Source organism: Tympanuchus pallidicinctus, unplaced genomic scaffold (assembly GCF_026119805.1).
Source record: "Tympanuchus pallidicinctus isolate F22 unplaced genomic scaffold, pur_lepc_1.0 scaffold3, whole genome shotgun sequence".
Classification (NCBI taxonomy): Eukaryota; Metazoa; Chordata; class Aves; order Galliformes; family Phasianidae; genus Tympanuchus; species Tympanuchus pallidicinctus.
The window spans coordinates 27,841,989-27,868,616 of record NW_026294747.1 but is presented as its reverse complement, the minus strand read 5'-3'; the positions used below and the strand labels follow the sequence as shown (position 1 = coordinate 27,868,616).

Sequence of the window (26,628 nt, the reverse complement as noted above, 5' to 3'; positions counted from 1 at the left end):
CTAACATTACGATATTTGCAGTTTAATATTGAACTTCACACTGGAGGCTCAGCTGCAGTTTCTTGAGAAATACTTCAGACTAAGCTGTTGTAAAGAATCCAAGGAATATGCATGATCTTGTGAATTTTAATAGCAAGCATGTGAGATATAAAGAGTTGCTAGTTGCAGTGAGCAATTAATGTAGAGCTTCATCAGAATTGCAACTGATTGCCCAGAGTGCATCAATTGCTGTCATTTGTGAGTTTGTAAAATGCACAGCATGAATCTCAAAAGATGTGATCCAACTGTGTTCACTTGGGTTAATTTGAATGATATGAAAAAATAATTCAGTACTCTTAAGTGTAATTCTCCAAGAGTAGGCGCTTTATAATTGGGAAATATCAGAAATCTTGTCCTAACATTGTTTACTGTTACAAGAGGGCACAGTCTATTTTTCATCAATTGACTGCAACGCCCAGCTGTAGTTCCAGTAGCATTTATGATGGTGTTTCCAAATAGTTGAATAAATCTCTTCTTTTTTTTGTTCTTGACATTTTCAAAAATTTACTTAAAACTAAGATACCAGTAAAAGAAAAAAATAATGCTGTTAGACCCAACCTCATTTCTGGTAGAGTCAGTGTGGATGTCCTCAGTTATCACAAACTTCCAAATGAAATTCTCTTTTTTTTTTCTCTCTCTTAGAGAACACTTCGGGCTTGGATTGACTTGGTTTTGTGTGAATTTCACTGCTATCAGTCCAATTGTGATTTATCTTAATGTTGGAGTAAGGTTTGCCAAAATAACCTGCAGGACTGATCTTCCCTGCAAAATAAATAACGTGCTTCGATAGTGCTGTCTTCTGCATATATTTAAGCAGTGACCTGGAGGAGTGGGTTGTTATTCCAAGTAGTGAGAAATTACCTTGAGTCTAGCTTCTAAGGTGTGTGATTTTATTTGGATAATCTCAAATGTTATTTTTTCCGCTATTAACAAAAGCCAAAGGGGGATGTGTCATGCTGTGATCTCAGCACAAAAATGGCTTCTTGCATTTTTCTGAGTTCATTTTCTGTTCTGAGTCCTAATTTTCAAAGAGGTTTCATCTAATGATTCACATTTCCGTTTTAAGTAAGTTATGTAAATATAAATTTGTCGTTCTTAAATTAGAAAAAGCTCTCATTTTATCAAGGAAATACTAGCTGTATTTTCTAGAGAAATTACTAGGAAAAATAAGATGCAAAGAACAAGATATTCCAGAATTTTAGTGACACTACTTTGAGCCATAAGATATTTTCCCCTCTTTCTCTTCCCCCCAAATATTGATGAGAAGAGACATGGCTGATTTATGTCCTGTCTCCTCTTCTTTCCTCTGGATAATATCAGACCAGACATGTTTGGAAAACAATAATGCACACTCATGTATTTTGTTCTACTTTATTATGGACTGTTTACCTATAAGTTTTAGACTCTTTCTATATTATTTATTTGTCTTTCCCAATACGCTTTTGTGGAATAAGCACTTAGGATAACGAAGCCACTGAGTAGCAAGGCTTCACACACCACTGTAAGAGATTTCAAAAAGTGCCAGTAAAACTTCTTAGTACAGTGTACCATTCTACATTTTTAATAAGTTGCATTTCTTTTTAGGACAAATTCCTTAAAAATACCTTAGTTTATAAAAATGTGTTAAGTGTTGTAAGTGGTAGGAATTTAAAGTTTAAAGCCATTACATTTAAATTTGCAGGCTTAGGAGATAGAAGAAATGCACCCAAGCAATTTTCCCTTGTATCAAAGTATTGCAAAATATGTCGGATATCAACAGCTGAATGGTAAAACCTTCAGTTCAGTTGGACTAAAAGATGTTGACTATTAAAACAGCCTCAGCCCAGTATTCAGACTGCTGTGTGCTTAGCTGGCTTATTGTTCAAGTCTGTTGCATTTTCAAACTGTCTGAAGCTATTGATTAGTTTGAAATATTACTGATATTTTGGGTAGAAATTGATTACTGGTGAAACTGCAGATTAGGCTGAAAAAGAAATGAAATAAAATGAAATTCAGTAGACAAAGATCTCCATAATGAATTGTTAGTATGTACCTACAGCATGTAGAACATACAGTTCACAGCTGTTCATTCACACTTACTCTTTCATATATTTCTGAGCCTGAAGTTGCAGAGAAGCAAAACTTGTGGTGGCTTAGGAGGGGATGTTGGTTTCAGCATATGGGTGTTTTATCTTCTAGGTGATTTCTGCTCCCTTTTGAAGCCACTGCATCTATAAAGGATGATAACTGAATTTTGTTTAACGTTTCGAAGTAACCAGGGATCTATGTGGGTCTTACTTGCACTAAGTGACTGGCAAGTTTTTTCCTTCCTTTCTTAATAACCACCTCATTTTGTAAGATTATTGGTGTATTGGTTAGTCAAACTTCTGTGCATTAGTGGTTACTACCCTAATATTCTACAGACCTGTTAAATTACCCTGGACAATCGCAGATGGAGTCATATATCCAAATTCTCTCTTCCTCTTGTCTTCAAAATTGACTGACTGCTACATACAGTGAAGTAAAACTGCATAATTACTTAAGGATAGCCATGAAACAGGTCAGTATAAGTAGCCAGCCTGTGTCCAAAATGCATTCAGTGAAAGTCAGCAATTACCACAAGAGAAAGAAAATTCTTTAATGAACATTGTAGAAAAAGTGTTCCATGTAATCCTAGACAAGAATTACTTCATTTCTGCGACAGTAATAGAATACATTGAGCACTAAGGACATATGCCATGCAATGTTCCGTGGTGCCGGTAGTCATCTGCCTGTAAAGGCTGATTAAATAGAGGGCAATTTTTGGACCAGGGAGAGCCAATACTCCTGTAGTCCCCTGTTGTCTGCTTAAAAGGTAAATGGAAAGGCTCCAGTGCTGCAGGGCAGGCAAATAAATGTGGTTTGTTGGGGAATTAACAGTAAAGTGCTGAGGGGAATTCTAGCACCTCCTAAAGCTGCTTTGTGCTGCTTCCTTGCAGTACCAAAGAGAGCAGCCTGAACAACCACTGTCCTCACTTCTAAAATGTTGGCACTGTGTGACAGTGTGAGATACGATGGGGTTAGGGAGAGTGTTTTAAAATGGTTCAGAAAAGCTGTGTAATTACAGCAGCCCATTGAGTTGTTCCAGTTTGCTTCCAAGACATGAGTTTGCCGTGACCCACTGTCTTGAAGGCCTGAAGGAATTAACTGGGAGGAATCTACAGAATTAATAAAACTAATGACATTGAGTTGTGCCTTACATTCCTCTCCACACACCTCTCCAAACTTGAACGTCTGTAATACTGCCTTTCTGATGGGCTTGTCAAAACATCAAATGAAAATGCTGGTACTGTGAATTATCTGATTGAAATCGGCCACGAGCCCTAAATAGGGCTTTGTAAAAAGCATTGCATTAGTTTAGTTCATATTCCCATCTAGTTGTTAGGAAATAAACTAGATACAGAAAGATACAGAAAATAGATAAAAGCTAAATATAGAAAGAATTATAAATACATAGCTTGCTAGATAAATATTAGTTCTCTCTGAGGTGCTCTGAGATGTTCATCTGAGTGTGGGGCTTTAGTATCCACCTTATGTATCCAGGGTTTAGGAGTGGTGGTAATGATTGGTGATACCTTTAGTAAGTTCACTCTCTTTCTGAACACTTGTCTCTACATCAGCAAACAGGGGTAACAACATGTTCGTTCCCACAAAGGTATTGAGATTTAATGTCACTGAGCTTAGGAAAGACTGTGTAAATTTGAAGCTCTGAACCAAGAAGGGGAGGTGTGTGGCCTAAGATCTGCACTTGTCCATCAAAACCAAGGACCATTAGCAGCTGTTGAGGAAGCTAGCAAGTATGAATTAACTAAACTGTGTTTTTTACTGAGGAAAAAGGAGGTATGTAGATTCTGACTTTCTTGCAGTTCTGTTAAGGAGCAGGAGTTGTGTCTAGCTCTTCTCTCAGCCTGGAGCATGGCGGTCTGGCAGAGCAGAAGTGAGGCACTATGTGACTTCGGCAGCATTCCAGACAACGCTGTTTCCTCATATCTATCAGTAACAAACAAAACAACAAAAAGCCCTTTTGTTGAGAACATTGTGTGATCTAAGAGTGAGTTCAGATTTTTTTTTATTTTTTTTTTTGTAAGACATTCCCTTTTAAGCTGTGCTGTTTGCTGCTTGGAGAGTGAAGCAGGTCTTGGCTGTAAGATCTGTCTGTAGGTGTTTTCCTGCAATGTACTCCAGCTCAGCTAGAATCAGGCCAGAGGCTTTTATGGAGGTACATAGCTGACTTGGTAAAGGAATAAGTTGAATTCAGAGAGCTGTCATTATGCGGAGGCTGCAGGGGAGGGCGGAGGAACATCAAGGCCTGTTGAAACTATCTAGAGCTCTGGGCCATTGGCAGAGCTTGAAGGAGGGTGGCATTTCTTCTAGGGGGATGACTTACACATGCAGACAGGTCTCTACAGGCTGAGGCAGCACACAGCACGGGATGTGAAGGCCTTTGGGGCACACAAACCCTTTTCATGGAGCAGGGCAGCACAAGGGTGCAGCAGTGCAGATTTTGAAGGTTACATTTGTGTTGGCTGCCTTCCTTGTTCCCAGAGGAGGAAAGGCTAAAGACCTCAGGCTATCTCTGGGTGGTAGCTGTTTCAACTTAAAGGCATGTAGCTGCTTGAGAACAGCATGCTTTTGTTTTGTTTCTTTTTTTCTCCTGGTGGAAATTTTATCAATTTATTATGATAATTTTTAAGCAATTGGTGAGATGTGAATACACACTTCTCCAGAAGGAGACTTGCATAACTTTGTACTTTTCCTATGCAAAGCAGAATAAATTGGATGTAAATACAGTGGCCAGTTTCTGAAAGATTCCTCAGTTTCTTCCAACTCCTATTTATATTCAATGAAATCCAGTGCCTATAAAATTACTTCGGCTGCTGTGAATTGCCTTACTGAGGGAGGAAAAAGAAATTTGGGTAGAGATACCTGGCAAAGCAGGAACTGGAAGTCCTGTCCAAGGAGCTCTAATATGGTGCAGCTAGCAGCACTGTGTCTTGTGCAACAGGTCTCCAATCCTTCTTCTAAAAGGTGCTTGTGAGACTTTTAGAGAATCATTACTTTCATGTTTTCATGCTGTTGGCTGCATAACCAACTTTTTTTTCCCTGGATGTGATGCACGTGAAAATAGGAACAGATGAAATAACACTGAAGCAAGGCCAATGCTTTTTGCTAGATTGCTTATTGGATTAGGAAGTATTTCTCATTAGTTTATCAGTGGTTTGTTTGTGTGCGTATGTCTGTTACTCAGGGAGTTGTGCCAAATTCTGTTGACGTAGGTTGAGAATACAAATTCTAACAGCTCTCAGCATAGAGGCCTTGTCTTTGCCGTTAGTGGATGGTAGGTACCGTGCCTTCCTATCTGAAAACATCCATCTGACACGAGTATCACCATTCTAGCCTATGTCTCTGTCATATATAAATGTGTGACTTTTGTTTCAATTGATTTGTATTAGCAACAATTACTAAATGTGAGCACTTGTCTGTTTATGTTGTGCTTTCTTTGTTAGACCACAACCATTTCAGTACAATAGGTAAATACCTTTGTTATTTAGGTCATGACCAAGTGTCAGAAGCAGCATTTGATTTTGAGCATATTAATTTTGTATGTTACAAGGGTTTTTTTTTGCTTGTAATGACTTGTCTCTGTAGCATGCTTGGTGTTGTCTTTATTCATCCCTAAGGAAACTCAGTGTGATGAGGCTGAAGACAAGATCAACTTGGGAGCATGGGACTTCTACTTGAAAGAGCAGTGATTAGATGTGGTGATTTGCTTGAATTTCAGAAGATAAGAAGTTGGAATTTTTCCCTTGTATATACTTTGTATCAGTCAAAATATGTAGTAATAGTAAAATTTGTAGTAATAGTTGTGATGTAAATATGCTTGGTTTGGTTCTGCAGCTCAGGACTGTCAGTTGCTGTAGTGTGGAAGATTTTCATCAGAGAAGCTAGTTTTCCTTTGGGATGAGCTCCTGTGAGCAGCACTGCACTTGACATTTTCTCTTGAAAACTTTCATTTTGTGTAGGAATTCTCAGTGTTGCAGTTTAGACTTTGCCTCTTTCTACCTGATTTCACTAAAAATGCTCAGTTTTATAAGAGGTTTAACCCTTGTGAATATTATAACAAATCCTGCTGAGTTCATTAGGATCTCTGAGCAACTCTTGTAGCAAATAGTAGTGATGCTGAAAAACACGTCCCTGGTGAAACAGAAGCGAAAGAAAAAACAAATTCAGTAAGTAGCCTAGTTGAATATTACAAGTACCCTGCTAATTTGACAAACTGGTAATTTAGAGTTCTTCTGGGTCGACTTGTGCTGGTCTCAGGGAGCTGCAGCAGGTTCCTAAGGAGAAAGCTGTGGTTCTCACAGCTGTTTTGAAGTGTGCTGCCTTCACTCCAGTTTGCTCACCGTTCTCTTTTTCTGTTTCAGGCTTGTTGCCTGCCCATCTGGCTTTGTGGTGTTGCTTGTCGTGCTTTCCCTCCACTGGTGCCTACACACTGCACCATTGTTTTGACCTGTTGCTGAATGCCTCACTAAAAGCTCTGTGCTTCAGGGAAAGGGAGAGGTTCCTTCCTAAAGACTGGTGTGAAAAATCGCTGGGGAGCAGTAAAACTTCCGTTCTTTCTCCTCCAGCAAGCTGAGTCAGCACCCCAGCCCTACTGGCTGTCATTCTTCACGTTCTCTACAGACGTTGAGTACAGTGAAAACCACAAAATACATAGACTAATAAGAGTAGAGTAGTTTAAGTTTATTGCAAGTCTTCGTGTGCTTACTCCTACAACTCAATAGGAAGACTTTAATAAGTGTTTTCCTAAATAGTGTTGCTTGAAAAACGGGGAATTCTGCTCTATTCTTTTAACAAATAGCCATTTCATGAGAAGTTGTTTTTTCTTCCTCCTCTCTTGGTACATGCCAGAAGACCTTATACCTTCACTGGTTTCTGATTGATAGTTCTGCACTACGCTGCCTTTAATTTTGCAGTAAACTAACAAGGAGGCCGCGACCACAAAGTTTACAGAAAATGACTTATTTACTCAATGGGATTTACAAGGATGACAAAGTCAGATTTAGTAGTTGCAGTGTGGTCCTAGGAAGGGCAGGAGGAGGAGTACTTGAAAAACTGTACTGTATAAATAATCAAACAGAAAATAGTTTGCTTATTCTTCCATGTAAAGCAATCATATTTCAATTCCTAGACCAACTCTATCCCAGGACCCGCAGAAGTTTTCAGCATGTGCAGGAATTACACTATTCCCAACAAATATTGGTGCTGGGAGCTCACATACCTTAAATAAGTGTTTTTATTTTTCTATTTCCAGAAGATTGACATTGAAATTGGCATTGTGCTGAAATCGCACCGCAGGAGGGAGATGTTATTTTCACCATGGATTAATCTTAGAATTAGCAATGACCTGTCTTAGAACAGGAACACTGCTTTCCTAGAGAATTTCTCATTTCCTTTCCTATAAAGATGAGGGAGATAATCAGAGAAGCAGGCATTTTTTTAAGCTATCTAAAATTAGGAACTTCAAAATGCATTCTCTCTTTCTCTTTGTGTTTCTCTTCATTCATTTCACCAGCTGCAAGTGAATAGACTGAAGGGTCAAAAGGTTTATTGACTTTCATTGGAAACTAACTGAAGCAAATTTCCAGTGTTACTAAACGAACTAGCTGAATTTTTTTTTCATGTACAGTCATGGGCTGAAGAAGTCCCATGTTCTTCATTTGTTGCCAGGGAAACAGTAGGAACCAGTAACAAAACCTCCTTACTGTTGCACACAGGAGGACACAGTGGAGTGCAGAGAGATATAATGATTTTGGTGACTGTTCGTGCCATCAGAAATGAAAGTACCTCTGGTAATAAAAATATTTTGTTCCATTAATTGAAGCTGAAAACAGAAGCTGCTATTAAAATACTATGCATTTTAGTGCGATAACATTAAAGCATTATGTAGCAGTTTTCTTATTGTTGAGTATTCTGCTGGAAGAAAACAAACACATGATGGGCATTGAGCCTCTCAAGTGGAAGCTATACTTGGCTGGTAATGATGTCCACTATCTGTGGAAAGGAACCGCAACAGAGGCAACTCCTTCTTACCTACTTAGACAATGGATTTGGCAAGTCTCCTGTCCTAAACTGGGTATATCTGATCTGTACTTCAATGGCAGATCTCCAAGGAGAAGTTGAGGAAGTGCTACTGTTCATTCAGTGCAAGGCACTCTTTCTAGTAAATCTGCTTGGACTTGTGACCCCAGACTGTTTCCAGGCACTGTTTTGAATGGAGAGGTAGTTTCTTTCAAATGTGGCCTCTAGCAGACCGAAGGAAAATATCTAGTCTTCATTCATCTAACACGAGTTATTTGTAAAATATGGAGACGTTATGATCAGAACTGAGTACTCAGTTTTCTTCTTTGAAATATAAGTAATCATGGAATGGCTTGGGTTGGGAGAGACCTTAAAGAGCTTCCAGTTACAACCCTGTGCTGTGGGCAGGGCTGCCTTTCATCAGCTGAGGCTGCACGGAGCCCCATTGAACCTGGCCTTGAGTGCTTCAAGGGATGGTATGTTCACAGCTTCTCTGGGCAGCTGTGACAGTGCTTCACCTGCCCAATGAGCAAATAATTTTGTCCTTATGTTTAATATAAATCAGTCTTCCTTTAATTTAAAACTATACCCACAAAAAAGTGACACAGCTTTTGCACTCCATATCTCTTTTGCCTGCTTGTATATTTTCTCCCCATCACACCCAGTTTTTTTTTTAAATTCTCTGAATAGATTTCATTCCATCTCAAATGATATTCATATAAGCATTTAAAAATAATGGAATTAAAGTACATCTTTTAGATTCATGAAAGAGAGTTTGGGGGAAAGTTAACATATTCTTTAGATGCGATGTACTAGAGTCCTGTAGTATGAGCACTCAGGACTTTAAACAATGTCTGTAGGATTGGAGAGTGCTGAAAACATACAGCTTTGCATGCTAAAGCATCATTGATGAAATTTTTAATCTATGAAAAATTAAATAAACCTTTGCAATTTCCAGTAATGATTCTGTCATTGGAGATATGAGCCTTTATTAGAAGATGTATGTATCAAGGGAAGTTCTCTGAATTAGAGTGTCCTACCTTTTTTTTAATTTAGAGATGGAGATGAATAGGGGTCTGCTTTCCTCCTGTTAGCTTGTAGTTTGTGGTTTGTCAGTGAGAGCTTGGAGCACTGTGCATACCTGCAGAGTGAGATTCAAACTGCGTTATATTGTATGCACAGAAATAAATATTGGTTGATGATACAGGAATGCACAGCTGCACCTGATGGAAGAATTTTGCAGTAAATGAGGCTGCGGAAGTGTGACAAAATTTAATGCCACGTTAAGTGCTTAGCTAACAGCCCCTTGATTTGTACTTACAGGAAAGCTGAATGGCTCTGCTGGCTCTGCCAACTTGCAGAAATGAATAATAATTTTTAGTTAATTCCAAAATAAGCATTCTAAATATGCATATGGCTTCATCTCCGAGGGTATTCATTTTCAAGATAATATTTAAACATAAGTTTAAGTAGTGTTTAGCTATCAATGAAGTCATGGAACTAAGATTACTCTTAATTCCCATCCTCAAAACAAGTGAGAGAGGAGCATTTACTTGGCTGGGACTGCACCTTTTTAAAGTCACTTTTTAAACAGGTGTCTAGAATATTGTTAGTGTTGAATGCTTATTGAAGGACACATCAGAAGTTGAAAAGTAAATTCAGAAGTGTAACCAGAGTTAAACATAAAGGGTGAAAAAATGTACAGTCCTACAGCTAACAGAGCTGTGGAGATCCCAGCTGAAGAGGAAACCAAAACTTCTGAAAGATTAAAAAAAAAAAATGCAGCTGAATTTGTCTCATTCATTTTTTATTTTGATTTAAGTGTCTAGAATTAGTTTTCTTTGAAGAAGAGCAACAAAAAGTCCGTTTAAGTTGTTTCAGTCTTTTTGTGTCTTGTTTTAAGAATGAGCTTTAAATATGGTAGCTTTTCTTTAGTATGTGATACATAAATAAAATACATGATGGTACAGTGTAAGATTATCTTGGCACAGGTTTGGGATGACTACATCGCTTACAGAGCTTTTGACACTTGTGAATAATGCAAAAGTGTGCCAGTGAAAGGTCTTTATCCTACCAATATATATATGCATGGAGGTTTTTGTTAGTGTGCTCTGTTTCAGCACATTTTTTAGTATTTATTGTGAAAAGCTTTCACTTCTATGTGATATTGCACCGTATGCCTGCCAGAATAGCCCCTATGGCTTCAGATTTTGTGACATGGTGAAAATGAGCAGCTGTGATCTATTCAAAAGGATAAGGCTTGCATCCCATTCTTTATCTTTCCCTGCTCTTAGCTGCCCACTTATTTCATTTGCCTTGAACCAGTTTCTTGTGTGTTTGGCAGTATTGCAAGATATACCTTAAGAATCTTAGCTTAGGTGCCAGACCAAATAAGCCTGTTACCCACCATATGTGCATTCACTGCAGTGCTCATAAATGCGCTGTCCCAGTCGTGCAACCTATGGTTAGCCTGGGAAGGGTGGTGGTAACCAGCTGAAGTTCCAACAGAGCTTGCAGTCTGTGGCAGAAGAGCACAATTGATATTACTGTGGGACTCTGATGGTCCTGAACTCCTGTGAGTAGATCAAGACTTGACGTAGAAGGTTTTCAATTTAGTCCTGACTGATGCAGTCTGTAAAGCTCTTGGGCAGCACCATGCCTGCAACCAAACAGAGATGGGTTGGCTGAAATGAGTGGGGAAGAAGAGCGGCAGCCTTGGAAAAGGCTGTGCTGACTCCATCACATTTTTTGTAGCTCACGTTGTGCTGGCTGGCAAGGATGCAATGCCACCACTGTAGCTATGAGTGTGATCTGACAAGAGCTTATGTGGGATCATTAGAAAGGGAAAATAGTGTCATGTCATACTACTTAGTGTTAGAAAGCGGGAGGAAGACATGATCAAAAGGAGGGAGCCACAATGGAGGAAAGAGGAGAGAAATTTGTCTTCCTTTTAGCAGTATCAAGCTATTAAATTATTCCAGTAGCATCATGAAACCACATCCAGTAGCATGTAGGATTGTTGTGGTTTAACCTGGCAGGTGGCTCAGCAGCACACAGTTGTTCACTCACCTTCCCCTTCCCAGTGGAATGGGAGACATAATTGAAAAATAAAATAGAATCTTTGGGTTGAGATATAGCTATTTACTAAGATAGATAAAATGAGAAGGATAATAGTTATGACTATATAGAGATGACTATTTATAACAAGTGATCCACTGCCTGCTGACTGATGCCCAACTAGCCCCTGAGCAGCAGAAGGGAAAAAGATGAACTCCTACCCCTTTCAAAACTTTCCTTCCACGTGATGTCATATGGTATGGAATATCTCTCTGGCCAGTTTGAGTCAAATCTCCTTATTCTGCCTCCTCCCAGGAACTTTTGCTCCCTTTTGTAGGTAGGGCAGTAGAAAATTAAAATACATTTGGCTCTGTACGCCAACAACTGGAAACATTGGTGTGTTACCAACACCATTTTTCTCCTAAAATCAAAATGTAGCATCATCCCAGAGACAATGAAGAAAAGGAACTCTGTCCCATCTGAAACTAAGACAAGGATTCCAGTTTCCCTTTCTCCTGTCAAATACAGCTGAAAACAGGCTGTTTCACAGAGTTTGTCAAGAGTGGACACTGTTTTTGATGCAAGTATGAGGATCATTTTGATTCTTTACAACAAAAAACCCTACATAGTATATTTTCTGTAACTTCTATCAATCATGTAAGTAAAGACCAATTGTAAATGCAGAAATGGCAGCCACATAGAGGTCCAAAACAGGTGAGAGTCAGAGTAGGGAATTGTCTGAACGCTGTGTCTTTGCCTGAAGTATTCCAGTCCTTCCTGGGCTGCTCTCTGCCTTTCTAGATCTGTAAAGATTAATTTCCCTTCCTATCTCTGCTTGTCTGTTTGCAGGTTATCTTGACGAATCAGATTACCACATCGTTGAGCAATGGCCTTGCAATCCCAGCAGACCTAGTGTCTCCAGCTCATGATTTGTCCCTGTCTGAAGGTAAGAGATTGCTCCTATTAGAACTGAAACTCTATAGTGACACAAAACCATATTGTAACTCGCAGTCTTCAGTATGATGTATAGAGGTCTATGAGAGTCAGGTTATCAAACCTAACATGAAATAAAGGGAACAAGTTATTTTTCAATTGCTTTGAAAATTAAAAAAAAAAAAAAAAAAAAAACAAAAAAAAAAACAAACAAAAAAACCCACAAAACAAAAGAACTATTAACTGACCCTTTCCTAGGGGCCTGGAACAAATTTTCAAGCTGTGTTCATTTGTAATAATGTGTTACTTGACATTCTACTTTCATTTGCATATATTTAAGATTTAATTTTTCTCCTTCTGGAGTTGTAAGTAGAGTTAATGTACAGGCTAGGCCACAAGTTTAATTTTTTTAATGATTATTGGTAATTCCAAAGAGAAACAACTGGATACAAAGGAAGGACAGCAAATGCTCATTCCTGTTGCTTCTATTATGCTTGTCCTGTTTTTCAAACCCAGTGCCTCAAACTGCAAGTCTCAATATTGTGTGAATGTAATAAGAGCTTTTTGTGTGATACCATGTACTGCTTTATGTCTTCGTGTAATGTAATGCCGTAATTTCGACTCTTCCCACTGGAGTAGCCAGAGTGCCCTTAATTAGGGACTGATACAGAGGAGCCTGTTACTTAGAGTTATGTTCAATTGTAGGCCTAAATGTCTGATGAGAAGCAATGCTCACCTTTCCTGCAAAGGTGTGATAATTGAATGTTGAAATTTTACTTTGTATAATATGGTTATCTATTTCCTGTCTTTCTTCATTGAGCTTCCCGGTGGCTTTGGTCAGCTTATCTTTGTTCTGGCTGATCACAGCAGCCCTGTCAAGCTTGTCTGACCTAATATCAGAAAGCTCGGTGGCAGGGGTAAAAGCTGCCATTATTTCTGCAGCTCAGTAGATGAGAGGAAGATATTGAAGATATATTAAATGGAACATTAAAGAGCAGCAAATAACACCACTGTAATGCTTTGACACTGACTGTTCTCTTCATAATGTTGTCAATAGGAGCCTGGGCAAAACACGGCTCATTAAATAATTTTGAAATTGCGCTTGTGAGTTTTGTTGGCTCCATCCATTGATAAAGCATCTCTCAATTTCATTGCATGAATTTCACCCCCTATGTCTGTCAAAGAGTTGAGATTTGGTAACTAGATTTGAAAGGGAAAGGCATCATTTTTTCAACTGTATGATTTCTTTCTTGGCACAAATATGTTACACATTGCCTGATTGTCTCCCAGGGTTGGTCTGACATCCATAATATTTATTTCTATTTTGCAAGGAAAGAGTAGTTAGGTGAGTAGTCCATGCACACAAAGCAAATATGTTGCAGTCAGAAATAGACGCCAGATTCATGACTGTGTTCTTACCTCATTCTTCCTTTTCACTCATCACTAACTTAAGCTGAGTTTGAACCAGTGACCTAGATGTGAAAGGACCCGTAACACGTTATTAGTTCTGTAAGCAAATCAGACCTCTTGGTTTTGTATATGTCTAATATGTTGTTTTAATCCTATCTGAAGTCAGTCCTTCGCTGTAAATGGTTTGCTAAAGGGGTGATCTTTCTGAGAGGCAGAAATGAAAATTTCAAACTGAATGTATCATTAGAAAGAAATGAAATGTTTACAGTGGCTTTTGTTTTTGCTTCTGATCATGCTTTAGAAGGGAGTTTCATGGGTTACGTGTTAGATTAGGCAAGGAACCAAGGAAGCTGTTCATTTGATGTGTGACAGAAGGTTAATCTGATGAGCAAGCTGAAAGGACATTGTCAAGCTGTTTCATGTTCAAAATTTGTCTTCTTTAAAATCAGAATCTAACATATGAAAACTTGTCCTAAAAACTTTAGATGTTTATGAGAATAATAAAGGCTTTATAAAAGCAGAGTGTAAAATCTCCCACACTTAAGTAGCAATGTAAGAGCTGTTGAATTGTGCTTGTTGGTATTTCTTGTAGGAAATGGTTACATTCAGCTAAATGCCCTGATCTGTGCATACTTCTACTTTAAGACAGAAAAAAAATGCTTAGTTTGCTACAAATTAATGTTGAATAAAATAGGAAAGTTTCTGTAGCTATGAACTGAGTCCTTGCATTCATTTGGCCTTAATGTGTTTGCCAGGTTATCCTCTGGTTTGGTATGTTTCTCTTCATACCATATGACACTTCAAAAGATTCGGACACAGAAGTCTGTGACTTCTTTTCTGAAAGAGAAACTCATATTTATTAGACATAGTGTTCTTACGTGGCCTTATTGCAAACTCTGTCATCACAGGGAATAGACTTGGTTGAGCATGATGAGAATGCTGCTGTTTGCTTTTTATGCTTGCTTTGTGGATTAACTTTTTAACTGTTCTAGTAAATGACAAGTTTAAGATGCCTGAAGATTGTTTTTAATTGTGGAGATGTCAGACCACTCCACGACCATCACTACACTTCAGAATGTGCCGTCAATAATTATTTAAATAATCATCTCTCTAATAATGAGATTTATTAGGCTAGGGGATTAAGCCATTATTTGTGACTGTGACTGTATTATTTTTATTTTTGCCAAGTTCACATGATTGGATTTTACCTAATATAGAGGATCTTTAGAAATGAATTCATAGGCAGTCTGTTTGAGTGCTTGCTGGAAGGTGATGTTTCTGTGTTTCACAAGTATTAGTCTTACAAAGCCCAGGTTTAGCAAAATTAAGCATATTGTTCTGTTGTATAAAGAGATAGGACAGTATGACCTACTTGATGTCCTTTCTAGTCCACCAGTGCCTATCCTAGTAATATATCTGTCAGCTGCAAGCTCACACTTCCTCTTGCACACATCAAAGATGAGCCTCACCTTTCTTGGAAGAAGATGAGGAGTGTGTTGGCATGAATGAGAGCAGAATCCTCCTCCAACCATGTACAAAGTGTAAGGCAAAAAAAAATCTGTCTCAGGCTTCTTGAGTCTCAGCTGGCACCTTAAAATATTTATTTGAAAAAGTCAGAATTATTTTGTGTTTAAAGTTGTCTGTAAACTCATGCTAACTCTGGGGAGGCCACCGTTCAGTCTTCTGCCATTTCTGTTCATCAAGCAGTTTGTCATATGCTTGCACGTTTTCAATGCACAGTGTGAGCAATGAGTTTAGTTTAGTCTGACCTTTTCATCTTTGTTACTGTGATCTTGAATTCTTTTAAGATGCTGAGCAGAAGTACCATAATATCTCTCACCCACAAAATTTTCCTGCTTGTGATCATGGGACTTCAGTCTACAGGCAGAATATTTTAAATTAGAATGTTTGGCTTCTTTGTGTTGCTTTGTCCTGGCCATTCATCTATCAGATTGTTGAAACATCTTACCCTTCAAGCCTTGGTTTAAAAGGTGTCCGATATATTTTTTTGCCACTTTTTTGTTGGTTGTGTTGTTGGTGGGGGTTTTTTGTTTTGTTTTGTTGGGTTTTTTGTTTTTTGTTTGTTGTTTTCTTTTTAGTTTTTCAAATTACTCTCAAAGGGAAAATAGTAAGTTGTAAGTTGACCTGCTGTTCACCTCAGAGTAAGATCAGTAAGATCTGTCGTTTACTACTTCTCTTCCTTCAAATCCCCTTTTTCAGTCCTGGTGCTGAATGGGAAGAAAACAGTGAAGGAATTGTCAAGAGAAGTGAGGTGGCGCCGGAGATGAGAGGCTGTTGTTTGGTTTTATTATTTTTTTTAATTTATTTATTTATGTGTATACAAATTGAAAGTTGGACCTAGAGGTGACTTAATAAAAATCAAAAAGAATATTCTGGGGAATCCAAACATTGCTGTTTTGCAGGAACGGTGAGCTTATGAATAGAGCAGCTGTTAAACAAGCTTCTAAAACACTTCTTCCTTGTAGCTTTACAGATAATGCAGAGTAAGTTATGTAGTACTCCAGATTTATATGAATTCAAATAAAAGTATAGCGCTTTGACAAGCTTTAAGCCTCTAATATTTTAACTGCATACTCTCTGTTACAGGCTGATTTACACAATTTTTTTATGATAGAGGAGGTGGTTTCACTTGTATCAGTGAAAAACTACTGTTATTTAAAAAATGAAACTATCTTAAGTGATAAAATTCATAAATTAATATCTTATCTTTTTAATAAGAATTCACCCTGTCTTTCTGAGACCCAAATATTTGGGAATAGTTAGTGAAAACATTACCTTTGTCATTTTTGTTATCATTATGGAATAATTTGGATGTGTGGAGAATTCTGTACTCAAGTTCATGTAACTTGAGTACAAGTTGTAGTACAGTGGGAAAAAGATCTTTTAACTGTGACCTCTTAATAGATCCTGTAAAGGTCAGTGAATTTTAAATTTGCAAAAAATCTATGAGTACAAATAACACTAGAGATACTTCCCAAGTAACCTGGCATTGAATTCCAACAATTAATCCACATCCATGCGTACCAGAGGTATGTTACCCAAGGCTGATGTGGCTGTGTGAACTCGGAGGACTAAAACACATACCTGAAAAGGTAATAGAGTTCTCTGTTTTTTTCATTTATCTTGATAGTGAAGTATTCAAATACAGCTTTTGCCCTCTACTGTCATGATGGAGCAGGGAAATATAGTGAGATTTGTATCTGTTTTTACTTCACAATATAAATTGCTACCGTCTATGTGATGGTGTTGTTGCCAGGCCCAAGACCATTTTCCCTCCATGCTGGGAGATCAGATCTAGATGAATCCATCAGCTACAGAGATGTGCATTCAGGTCTGAACCCAGGGTGTCTATGACTTTGTGTAGGAGTCAATCAACTTGCTCAACTCATTGATTCCAGTTCATGTGAAGTGTAACAGAACAGGTGGAATTGTTTCTAGTTCTTTATTGTGCTGCTGGACTTCATATCTAGCTGTCTTCTAAAAAACTACCCCAACACAGACCCTGTGATCCAAGTCAATGACACTGTGGGAAACTTTCTCTTCCTTCAGTCTGTTCTCTGCCTTTGAGTTATTCAGTTATTTTGATAGTATATTGAATGAGGAAACAAACAATCTAGGTTAGATGCATTTTCCCCTTGTGGATCATGCAAAATCTGCTCAAGATCAAAGAAGCTTCAGGAAGTCTTCAAAAAGAAGTTTAAAAGGCTCGTATGCACTGAAAGGTGAGAAAAGAACTCATCCTTAACCTGGTGGGAGCCAGGGTAGTATGTAGCATTTTCACAGGCACCTTTATAATTCAAATTGATAAATGTAAGAGAGGAGAAGAAAAAAAAAAAAGAAAAAAAAGCCTGCCTTATATAATGGGATTTCTTTCTTGTGCTTGGACTGTGTTCATGTTTCTAGTAACTGCTCCCAGTAATAATGGAGTAGGCACGTCAGTGCTTTGAGGAAGTGCACCATCATTACAGGGCCTGGAACAAATGATATTAACCATTAGGGGAAATGATATTGTGATTGTTTCTACATGATGCAGAACTGCGGTGGTATATGGAGCAGTTAGATTTCATGATAACATGTCAACCTGTACTGATCTTGATTGCTGTGTTTCAACAAGTGGGGGAAGTAGTGACATTTAACATCCAGCCAAATTTTAACGACTTTTTAATTGAAAGATAAATCTCTCAGTAAAACAATGGTACAGAGTCTATACATGTTTATGGAAGTTTCAAGCTGAATGACAGATGTAATCACTTGATCTAGACTATGAAAAGCTTGAAAACTGTCAGCAGGAGCATTCAAAGGCTTCTATACATCAGCTGAAGAGAATCTTTGTCCCTCCTTTTCTAATTGCTGAGATGGTGGAATACCAAGTTTTACTGCTTTGTTGTGGTTTCTTTCTGAGGGTGTGATATGACTTCCAATCTTTTAAGTGCAGTTTGTAATCCAAAATCCCTTCAGGTATATTTGTTGGGAATCATTCATCTATACATGATAACAGAAGTGCTTACAGTCATAGTTGAGTAGTTAGAAGATAGCATGTCAGCTGAGACAAAGCTAGACCAAGTATGTCTTGCACCATACAGCACAGTGAGATGGATTTGCATGAGAATTCTATTTCCCAATACTAGTTCCTGTTTTCCTTCAACTGCAATAAACTGAGAGCGTGCGCAAGTCAGTCAGAGAGTTTCATGGTATACAGATAGAAAGCATTATTTCAAGATTGCTACTTGTCATACCTTAACCATTTTAAAACAAGATTAACTCATGTTTCAGTGTGGGTGAATATAGACACTATGTTCTAATATAGGTTGGAATTTAGAATCTTATTTGTAACGTAACAGTAGCATTAGGAGACCTGGTTATATAATGGTAGTAATCCCATCTCCTTCTCCATTACCCTTGCCCTTTCTCTCTATTATATGCAAAATAGAAAAGAACCTGCATTTTTCTGTGGTCCTTCAAACTGGTGGCTTAAATCAGAAATACAAGACATGGTTTGGCTCTAGACTCATTCTGCAGCCCTACGTTGTACCCCAGTTTTGATGGAATGACCTTTCAAAATGCGTTATGAAAATGAATTCAAGGGTAGGAATTAAGTAAACACCTTTTGTCCCCATGCACTATGACCAATTACGTTTGCTTTATGCTGTTCTTAGGTTCTTAAGTTCTCCTTTAATCTGTATGAACAGAGGCTGAGGAAAAAAAAAAAAAAGAATCTTCATTAATTGGTAGCATCCAGTCCCATGTCTTGTGGAGTTCCATAGTGGATCTCTCTCCTGGTGGGACTGGCAGGGATCCAATTAATTTCCATACCTGAGGAAAACATTACAGTGAAGCACCTGAATTTGGCTTGCAGCATTACATGAAGCATATTGCTCACCTTCAGAACTTGAGCCATTCTGTGTGACCTTTGGTGCAGATGTTATGCAGACCATAAGAGGCAGGAAGAAAGGACAGAGAATGATTTCAAAAGTCAGATGTCTACGTTCTGGTTGTAGTTCCAGCTGGATTTCCTCTGGATTTACTGCAGAATGTTTGAAAATGTGGCTCCTTGTTAACCTTGAGCAGCCTGTATGATTGATGATTCCCCTTAGTCATAAAAGGAAGACATTGGTGTTTCTGCTTAATTTGTGTGTATTTCTTGCTTTATTACTGTAATATGATTTATTGTCTTAGATGATGGAAGTTTTATAACCTATTAGCCTTTTTTGGAGATTGAAGCTGGGTGCTCTGCTATGTGAATGAACTTCTTCGTAGTGGTGTTCTGCTGCTAAAAGGTTACATTCAAACCCAAATATAACAAGATAATAAAAACACAACGTATGGTTGGTGCACAATCTCTTTTTAATGAAAATAGGCAGCTTGAGCAGATTTTGCATGATCCACAATGGGGAAATGCATCTAACCTAGATTGTTTGTTTCCTCGTTCAATATACTATCAAAATAAAAAACATATAAGCATTCAGAGAAGAGCAACTGAAGTAGTCATACTGCTGTAGAGAAAGATAGGTGAAGAAGTGGTAGAAAGAAGAAATGCCTGGAGCTTAACTAGAGGAGGGCTTTGTGTATTCCGGTTTCTACTCCTAAGTTTCCCAGCATTGCTCCAATCTCATAGGCAAGCAACAGCCTATGGAAGATCTGTGCCTGAGCTGGTAGCTAACAAGGCAGATATCTCTGAAAAAGAGTAGAAAAGTTGGGGGCTTACACATGAATGATTTCACTATTAACAATGGAAAATTTGTTTGGAAATAAAACCGAAATCAGGCGCCACTACTGGGTAAGCAGCCACGACTCTTTGAAAGTAATTTGAACCATTTTGGTACCTGGTAGGGGAGCTGTTGTTTCAGGCTGGCACATGGACCTGTAACAGAGTCTCACAGGCACAGCTGAGTATCAAGAAGAAGCTTCTGAGTGTGAAATCTGTTAGACCAGCTGTTCCCAAATGGTTTCTGTTTGTGCCTCTGTTTCTGGTGATGAACTCACTCCAGCCGAGCTTGCGACCCTAAATACTAACATAAACAATCGAATCTCTGTCAGGCTTGCAACCCCACTCTGCGCTGCCCTGACCCTGCCGGAGGTTATGACCTCGGGTTTGGGAACCGCTGGGATAGACTGCCAGATAGTCCTGCAGGGGAACTGGTGATATGCCCCTTCCAGGCCAGGATCATCACAACAAATGCCTTTGGATCGCACAGTAATTTGTAGGCCCCTACCACCAGTTGGGGATTGTAGCCTATTAGAGCTGACATGTCACTTCAGTACATCAGGAACATCTCGGAGATCAAAAGGTCATAGTCCTCCCACGCTGCTAGAGCCTTTCTTCATGGACTCTCCCCTTCTCTCGCTCCCCTGTCAGTTGGCTGGCATCGAGCCCCAGCTCCCGCGCGGCGTGCTGACTGGGCTGCCAATGCTGAATGCCTACCAGCTGCAGCTCCTGCCCTGCCACCTCTCCTTCGCCTTGCTCTGCTCACAAGTTCCCAAACTCTCCTTGCTCATGTTTCTCTTTGTTGAAATAATTAGAAGCTATATTCAATGTAATTAAAAGCTATATAGGGCAATGCTAGCAGAGGTTTGCAAAGCCTTTTCCTGTGTTTTGTAGAAGTATAGTTGTTACTTACCTGTAGATGCAAGCACAATCTTCCAGATGCAGAATGCTGATGGCAAAATAAACAATAGAAGGCCTCATGGGGATGTTGTTGTGGTTTGTGAAATGAAGAGCTTTGATAAGACATGCAAGCAGCCTTTGTGGTATGAAACGCAAACTTAAAGATGGCCTAGTTGGAGATTTTTGTGCTTTGTTTTACTGCAGTCTTACAAGGGGCTTATAAGCAACAACAAAAATAGATTTCAAATGGGTTTTTCAAAAGTACTGTTTACCAGAGTGTAAAATAGTGACATTTTAATAGCTAATTGATTTTGATAGTCAAAGGCCAGTGACTTCATCCTATGCAGTCGTGGAAGTCAGGCTGTGGCATCGCTGTGTGACCTGGCAAGGTTGGGGCCTGCAAAAGGTAATTTATCTTAACATTTTTCTTTTTTGTGTTTTGACCCTAAAAAATGACTGTGAGTGCAGGAAGGAGAGAGGAGAAGATGATGCAGAAAAATTACTTAAAATTTGAATTAAAAAACTGTATTGCATAAAGTTTTACTCAATTTAGTCTATACAAGTCTTGAGTTTGAGCTCTGTATAGAGCGCTTTGTTTAGAGATGTTGCTGGACTGGTTTTCTGTCAGGCAGGTGCACGGAGAGCATTCAAGTGAAAATGAGAACAGAAAAATCAAGTCATGGAGCTCATAATCTACAGTGCCACTCAAGGAAAGAGTCAGAAAATCTTATGGAAATAGTTATTGTACACAGCACTTCCATATAAAAAAAAGTTGTTTGAAACTTTTATCTGTAACTTGATCATTCCTTAAAAACTAATTACATGTCAGAAAATGGAGCATAAAGTCTCCTCCATCTGTCTAGGTTTGGATATGGTGCGCAAAGGAGCATATCCAATTCATAGTACCTCTTAGGTAATCAGATTAATATCTCTTGAACTGAATTTACCCTTTTGATAGTGAGTCTTTCATATGCAGTGTTTCACATATCACATTCTGTTGAAGCTCTGTGGCCTTTCAGTAATTTCCTTGAAATCTATATCTGGTATGTCTGCACTCTTTGGAGCTGTTTTTGGGACATGCATCAATTAGATGTGTTTCTGGCACTCTCTTAATGGCATACTTTCCCTAGAGTCAAACGCTGCTCCAAAAACTGAGATCATTTGTTTAATTTAAAAGCAAAATGGTATGGAACTACAATTTAAAGCTTCATCAGCTATCCCCCTGTAGTTTTCAAGAAAAAAAAAACCAAAAAAAACACAACTAATATATGTGGTGTATTCACACACAAAAAAATTCTCGGTTCTTCTTAAAATGTCTGATTTCGTCCTTTTTTTTTTTTTTTTTTTCTTTTTTTTTTTTTTCCTTTTTTTTTTTTTTTTTCCCTTTCTTACCAGTTAATTTTAATTTCATTTTTTCTATGGTAGATTTTCAACTTCTTATCAAATTTCATTCTTTGTTGGTTTTGCTCAGCAAACCAGTGGATTCGATTTTGTCATCTGCTACTAAGGAAGAACCGTAAATTATCTAGGTTGAGTCTTAATTAAAATAACTCATAATCAATCTGAATCCACAATTACATTTTATGTGGTTGAAGTTTTTGGCTCTAAGATTCTCTGCAAATCCATATTGCACAGGAGTTGGCTGCTGTTTTTTTTTAAAAAAAAACACATTGACAGTTATATGCATGTAAATTCCCATATTCTAACAGATCTATCCAATGAGATTCATTCTGTGCCTAAAATACCTCTTATCCTGCATCTGCATTAGTATTTGGATTGACACCATTGACATGGTTTTCAAGCAAAGCGATTGAGAACTCAAAATAACCCAGCCCATGTAATTAGCGTGATTTTGAAATTATTATGGTTTCAGCCCAAGATTTGATTATTGTTCTTTTGCATCAGTATTTAAGGTGGGGGAAATTCACCTGCAATTTGCTGTAGTGTCTTTACATGTATTTCAAGCAAATAAGTAGATTACTGTGTCCATAAAGCAGTGGACTTTCATCAGGCTTCATCATGATAAAGGATTTCTTGTTTTAGTTATGCTGAAAATTTTTGCAACAACAGTAGTTTCTATGAAGAAAAGTTTAATCAAGTGACATGTTTTGTTTGTTGTTTTTTTTTTTTTGTGGAGTTGTGTTTAGCCTGATAAAATATGTCTTGAAGATGAGAGGAAACTAGACTGAGGTTCTTGGTCAGAACTAGACGTGTTACACGAATTAACATCTGGATTATTCTCTGTCTCCCTCTTTCTCTCTCTTCCCCCCTGCTTCCTCCCACTCAAAAAATGTTGTTTTGTGAGGTCTTCGTTTTGCTATATTTTTGAAGAATACAATGAAAATAAAATTGTTTACCTGACAGCCCTACTTCTTACCTTTATGTGAAATTATGTGGTGTTTGTCCTGCATTTTGCACAGATATATGTGGTAGTGGTATACTATATTCTCATCTCTCTTATTAACAATTACCTGCTGGTGGTAGCCTTGCGCGTAGCTGTGAGCAAGCTCTATACTCAATAGTGCCATTAAAAATGTTTGAGAGCTTACTACTCAGTTTTGGCAGTTTAATTACTAATGATGTGTTACTGCTTCTAAATTAATAGCTGTTTCTGGATATGATAAAGTTACTTTAAACCTGCAAGCTTTTTTAAACTGAATTTGTTGCTTCCTCTTTGCAATGTGGTTTCCTCCTTTGGCACCTTTAGAATGTTGTGGTCCTGGGTGTTGCTGAGGTGGCATGTCATATTTACCCTCTATTGGAAAAGACTGCGTCATGGGCCCTTGAAACTGGAGTTTTCTTAGTTCAGATACTCAGAGTTGACTTCCTGTAACCACATGATTACTTATTTTAAATGCTAAAATGTTTTTCTGTATTGTTGTACTCAACTTCATGTCCTATCATACCTATGCCTCTTTAGGCCAGGGTCTTGCATCTTCCCTTTCTAAGATTTTATTGCCTTTAACATCTTGTTCCTATTTACATAATAAAGCAAATGATGATGATTTTGTTCATCTATTTTATCATCTTTTGTCTTACTTGACCATGTAGCAGCAACAAACAGGATATTCATATGATGATCTTCCTTTGCTCCAACTCTGATAATGTTAGAGAAGCCCTGTGCAAGCAAGTTCTGCAATCAGAACAGTTCTAACAGAACACATAGTCCAGGAAACAAAACTTGGAGTGTTTATCTGAATGTTATAATCCATTAGCCACTAAGTGTGCTCCTGCCAAGTCTTTCTGCCATCTCCCAAATCTCTGCAATTGAAATGAATAAGGCAGCCACATGTTAGATGTGTATAGCTGGAGGACTCTTTGTCAGTTTCTTATCTGAGGGAACTACAGAGCCAGTCAGCATATAGAAAGTGTCATTTATTGCTTATCTTCAAAGTTTTTAGCAGATCTTCTACTTTTTATTCATCATTTTCTGTATATCTTCTTCACTGTTGTGCTGCATTTGTTACATCTGCTTATTAACCCATACGCAAAGTTATACATTTTGATGACTCTAATATGTATTTTATGTATTAACTGAGGCCTTATGTGAAAGACGAGAATTTAATTCTTTTAATCTCCAATTCCTTAATCATAAATTATCATAGTCTACTGCTGTTAAATGTGCTGGTGGTTTGAAGGTTATCTTCTATACCAACATGGGTGAACAAATACTTCTTAAATTTTTAGAAGAAAAATTGTTCTGCTTAAAGGTGAAAGATCAAGAATACTGTCTCTGGAGCCCTCTGTCTGATGCGCGATTGTTGAACTTGAAGAAAATGTGCTTTTCTCCAAATTCTGAACTCAGCAGATAGGATAGTTCTGTCCTTCTTGAAATAAGCGATGTATTTTTAAATGGAAAAACTGCTTTTATTGGTATGCCTTAACTAGTGATTAATAGCATACATAGAGACCTAGGACATCCTGAATTTTGGCCTAATGAGAACTCTGCCCTGCCAAATCTCTTGCAGTACATATCCTCTCATAACTCATAGTCTACTTTTCTCCTCTCTTATTAATCCCAGGATAACATTAAACTACCAGTAAGTCGTAGCCCTCAAATGTTGACATTCCTTGAAAAAGTAACTGGATATAACGCCAGTGACGATCTTACTGTAACTAACCAGATGTAACCAAGGCGTGTTTTAAAAGTGTTTTAAATCCCACCTCCTGGTCAACATTAACATTTTCCTGACACCTAATATAGCCTAGATGAAAAGAATCTTGTTTCTTTCAGGGTATTGACACAAAAAAAAATATGCCTTGTACTTCCATCTGTAGTTAGGAAAATATTTGCTGAAAGCAGACAGTACTTCATAGATTTTAGTGGTACTGTAAGACATCAAGCTGAAAGCTATGTAAACCATAGTTGTCTTTTTCTTCTAATTGGACCACTAAACGCAAGAGCTAGTAGCAGAAGCTGTTTTACTGATTTCTCATTGTGTTTCAGCTTTGATCTGGAGACTTCACTACCAACCTCAATCAGAAGGGAAACTCAGGTTCCCATTCCACCTTTTGTTGGATTTCTAAAGCTGTTGGGAAAGCTGTTGGTGATGTAGATTGCAGTTCTGCCATATTTTGCAGTAAGCTGGCAAATCCATTTTGCATGACTGCATGCAACGTGTGTTGGTTATGACATTTGGCTGTTACTGACCTGTAGTGGATCCAAACTAGTGACCTAAAGATGAAACGTACTTTCTTCTAGAGTCAGTTGGTCTCTTGACTTGGGCCAAACTAGTGAACCAGCAGTGAAAGCACTGTCTCTTTGCATAATCTATGTGCTGTAGTACAGCAAAGTACTGGGTTCAAAACTCCATGTTAAATCCCGCTGATAAGTCTCATTTTATTCAGTTTTAATGAACCTGGGCAGAAAATACTTCAAGAAAGGTACAGCCAAAAACTGGCGGATAGGTCTGATTTTCTGACCATCTCTTACTAACATTTCCCAATTGTTGTCCTGGGTTTAAGGCCTTCTCTATGATACATGCATGTATGTAAGTGGATATGTTTATACTAGGCTGTTTTGTTTGTTCTAATTGTAGTAATTTCCTTGTTAGTTAAGAAGGAATGTGTATGTAAACAATGGCTTTTGCTCCTTATCCAGATTTCTCCTGGCAGTCCTACTGATAGGGTAATCCAGTATCTGTGAAGTTTGTCTGTGGCAATGCCAGGGAGCCTGATTGAAGCCCCTCTCTGAATAAATCTTGCAGAGCATAAGTCACTGATAAGGGGGAATCATGATGTTTGCACTTCTATGCTTGCAAAATGTAGTTTTTAAAGTGTATTTGGCCTTTGGCCTTTACAAATAAATATCTTACGTACCGGAGGCGGACATGTTTCCCATGGAATTCCCAATATGGAGGGTGGGATTGAAGGATTTCTCCTTTTTCGCTCAATGACATGCTTGTGCACAGCTTTTATAGGACATCCTCATGGCTTAATTGGTTATTTCATTTATCTCCTTGTCTGGTTTGCAGCTCTTTTTTAAGGATTAGACATCTGTGTAGTTCTACTACACCCAAATAATGGTGATGTAAATGAGAGGAAAGAATGCAAGTTTGTGCATACAACATAAGAAACTCACTTAAACACTGCTTTGGAGATTATTCTGAGGTGGAAAAGTAGTTGGAATTTCCTCAGCAGAAGCAGTCTTTGCTCATCAGCTTCGGCAAAGAAGCTCTTAATGTGATCCTAATACATTTTATCAGAATTGCCAGGGAGAAAAAAAAGGAATGCTGTTTACTAGTCTTGGGTACAGTAATAAACTGTACAGTAATAAACTGTTGGAGTTTGTCTGATCCCAGGACTTTGAGGAGGATATGAAAATACAGGAGGAGAGTTCACAAGAGGATCACAAAAAACAATCCATCTCATAGCAAGGCTTTCCAGTGCAAGGCTTCAGGAGTTTGGTGACAATCTGAGACTGTAGAGGTCTTTATGCTTGGGATTGCTATTTGGCAATTCAG

At 38.2% G+C, this 26,628-nt stretch overlaps 1 protein-coding gene across 10 annotated transcripts in view; it reads left to right on the top strand.

Annotated features, from left to right (window-relative positions):
* The window catches only part of RAD51B (RAD51 paralog B), a 344,366-nt gene that overhangs the window by 139,184 nt on the left and 178,554 nt on the right, over positions 1 to 26,628 (top strand). For all 10 annotated transcript variants that reach the window (XM_052695829.1, XM_052695822.1, XM_052695821.1 and 7 more), the window contains one exon: positions 12,046 to 12,142. In XM_052695829.1, coding sequence (XP_052551789.1) covers positions 12,046 to 12,142 — 97 coding nt within the window. The remainder of the gene's footprint in view (positions 1 to 12,045; positions 12,143 to 26,628) is intronic.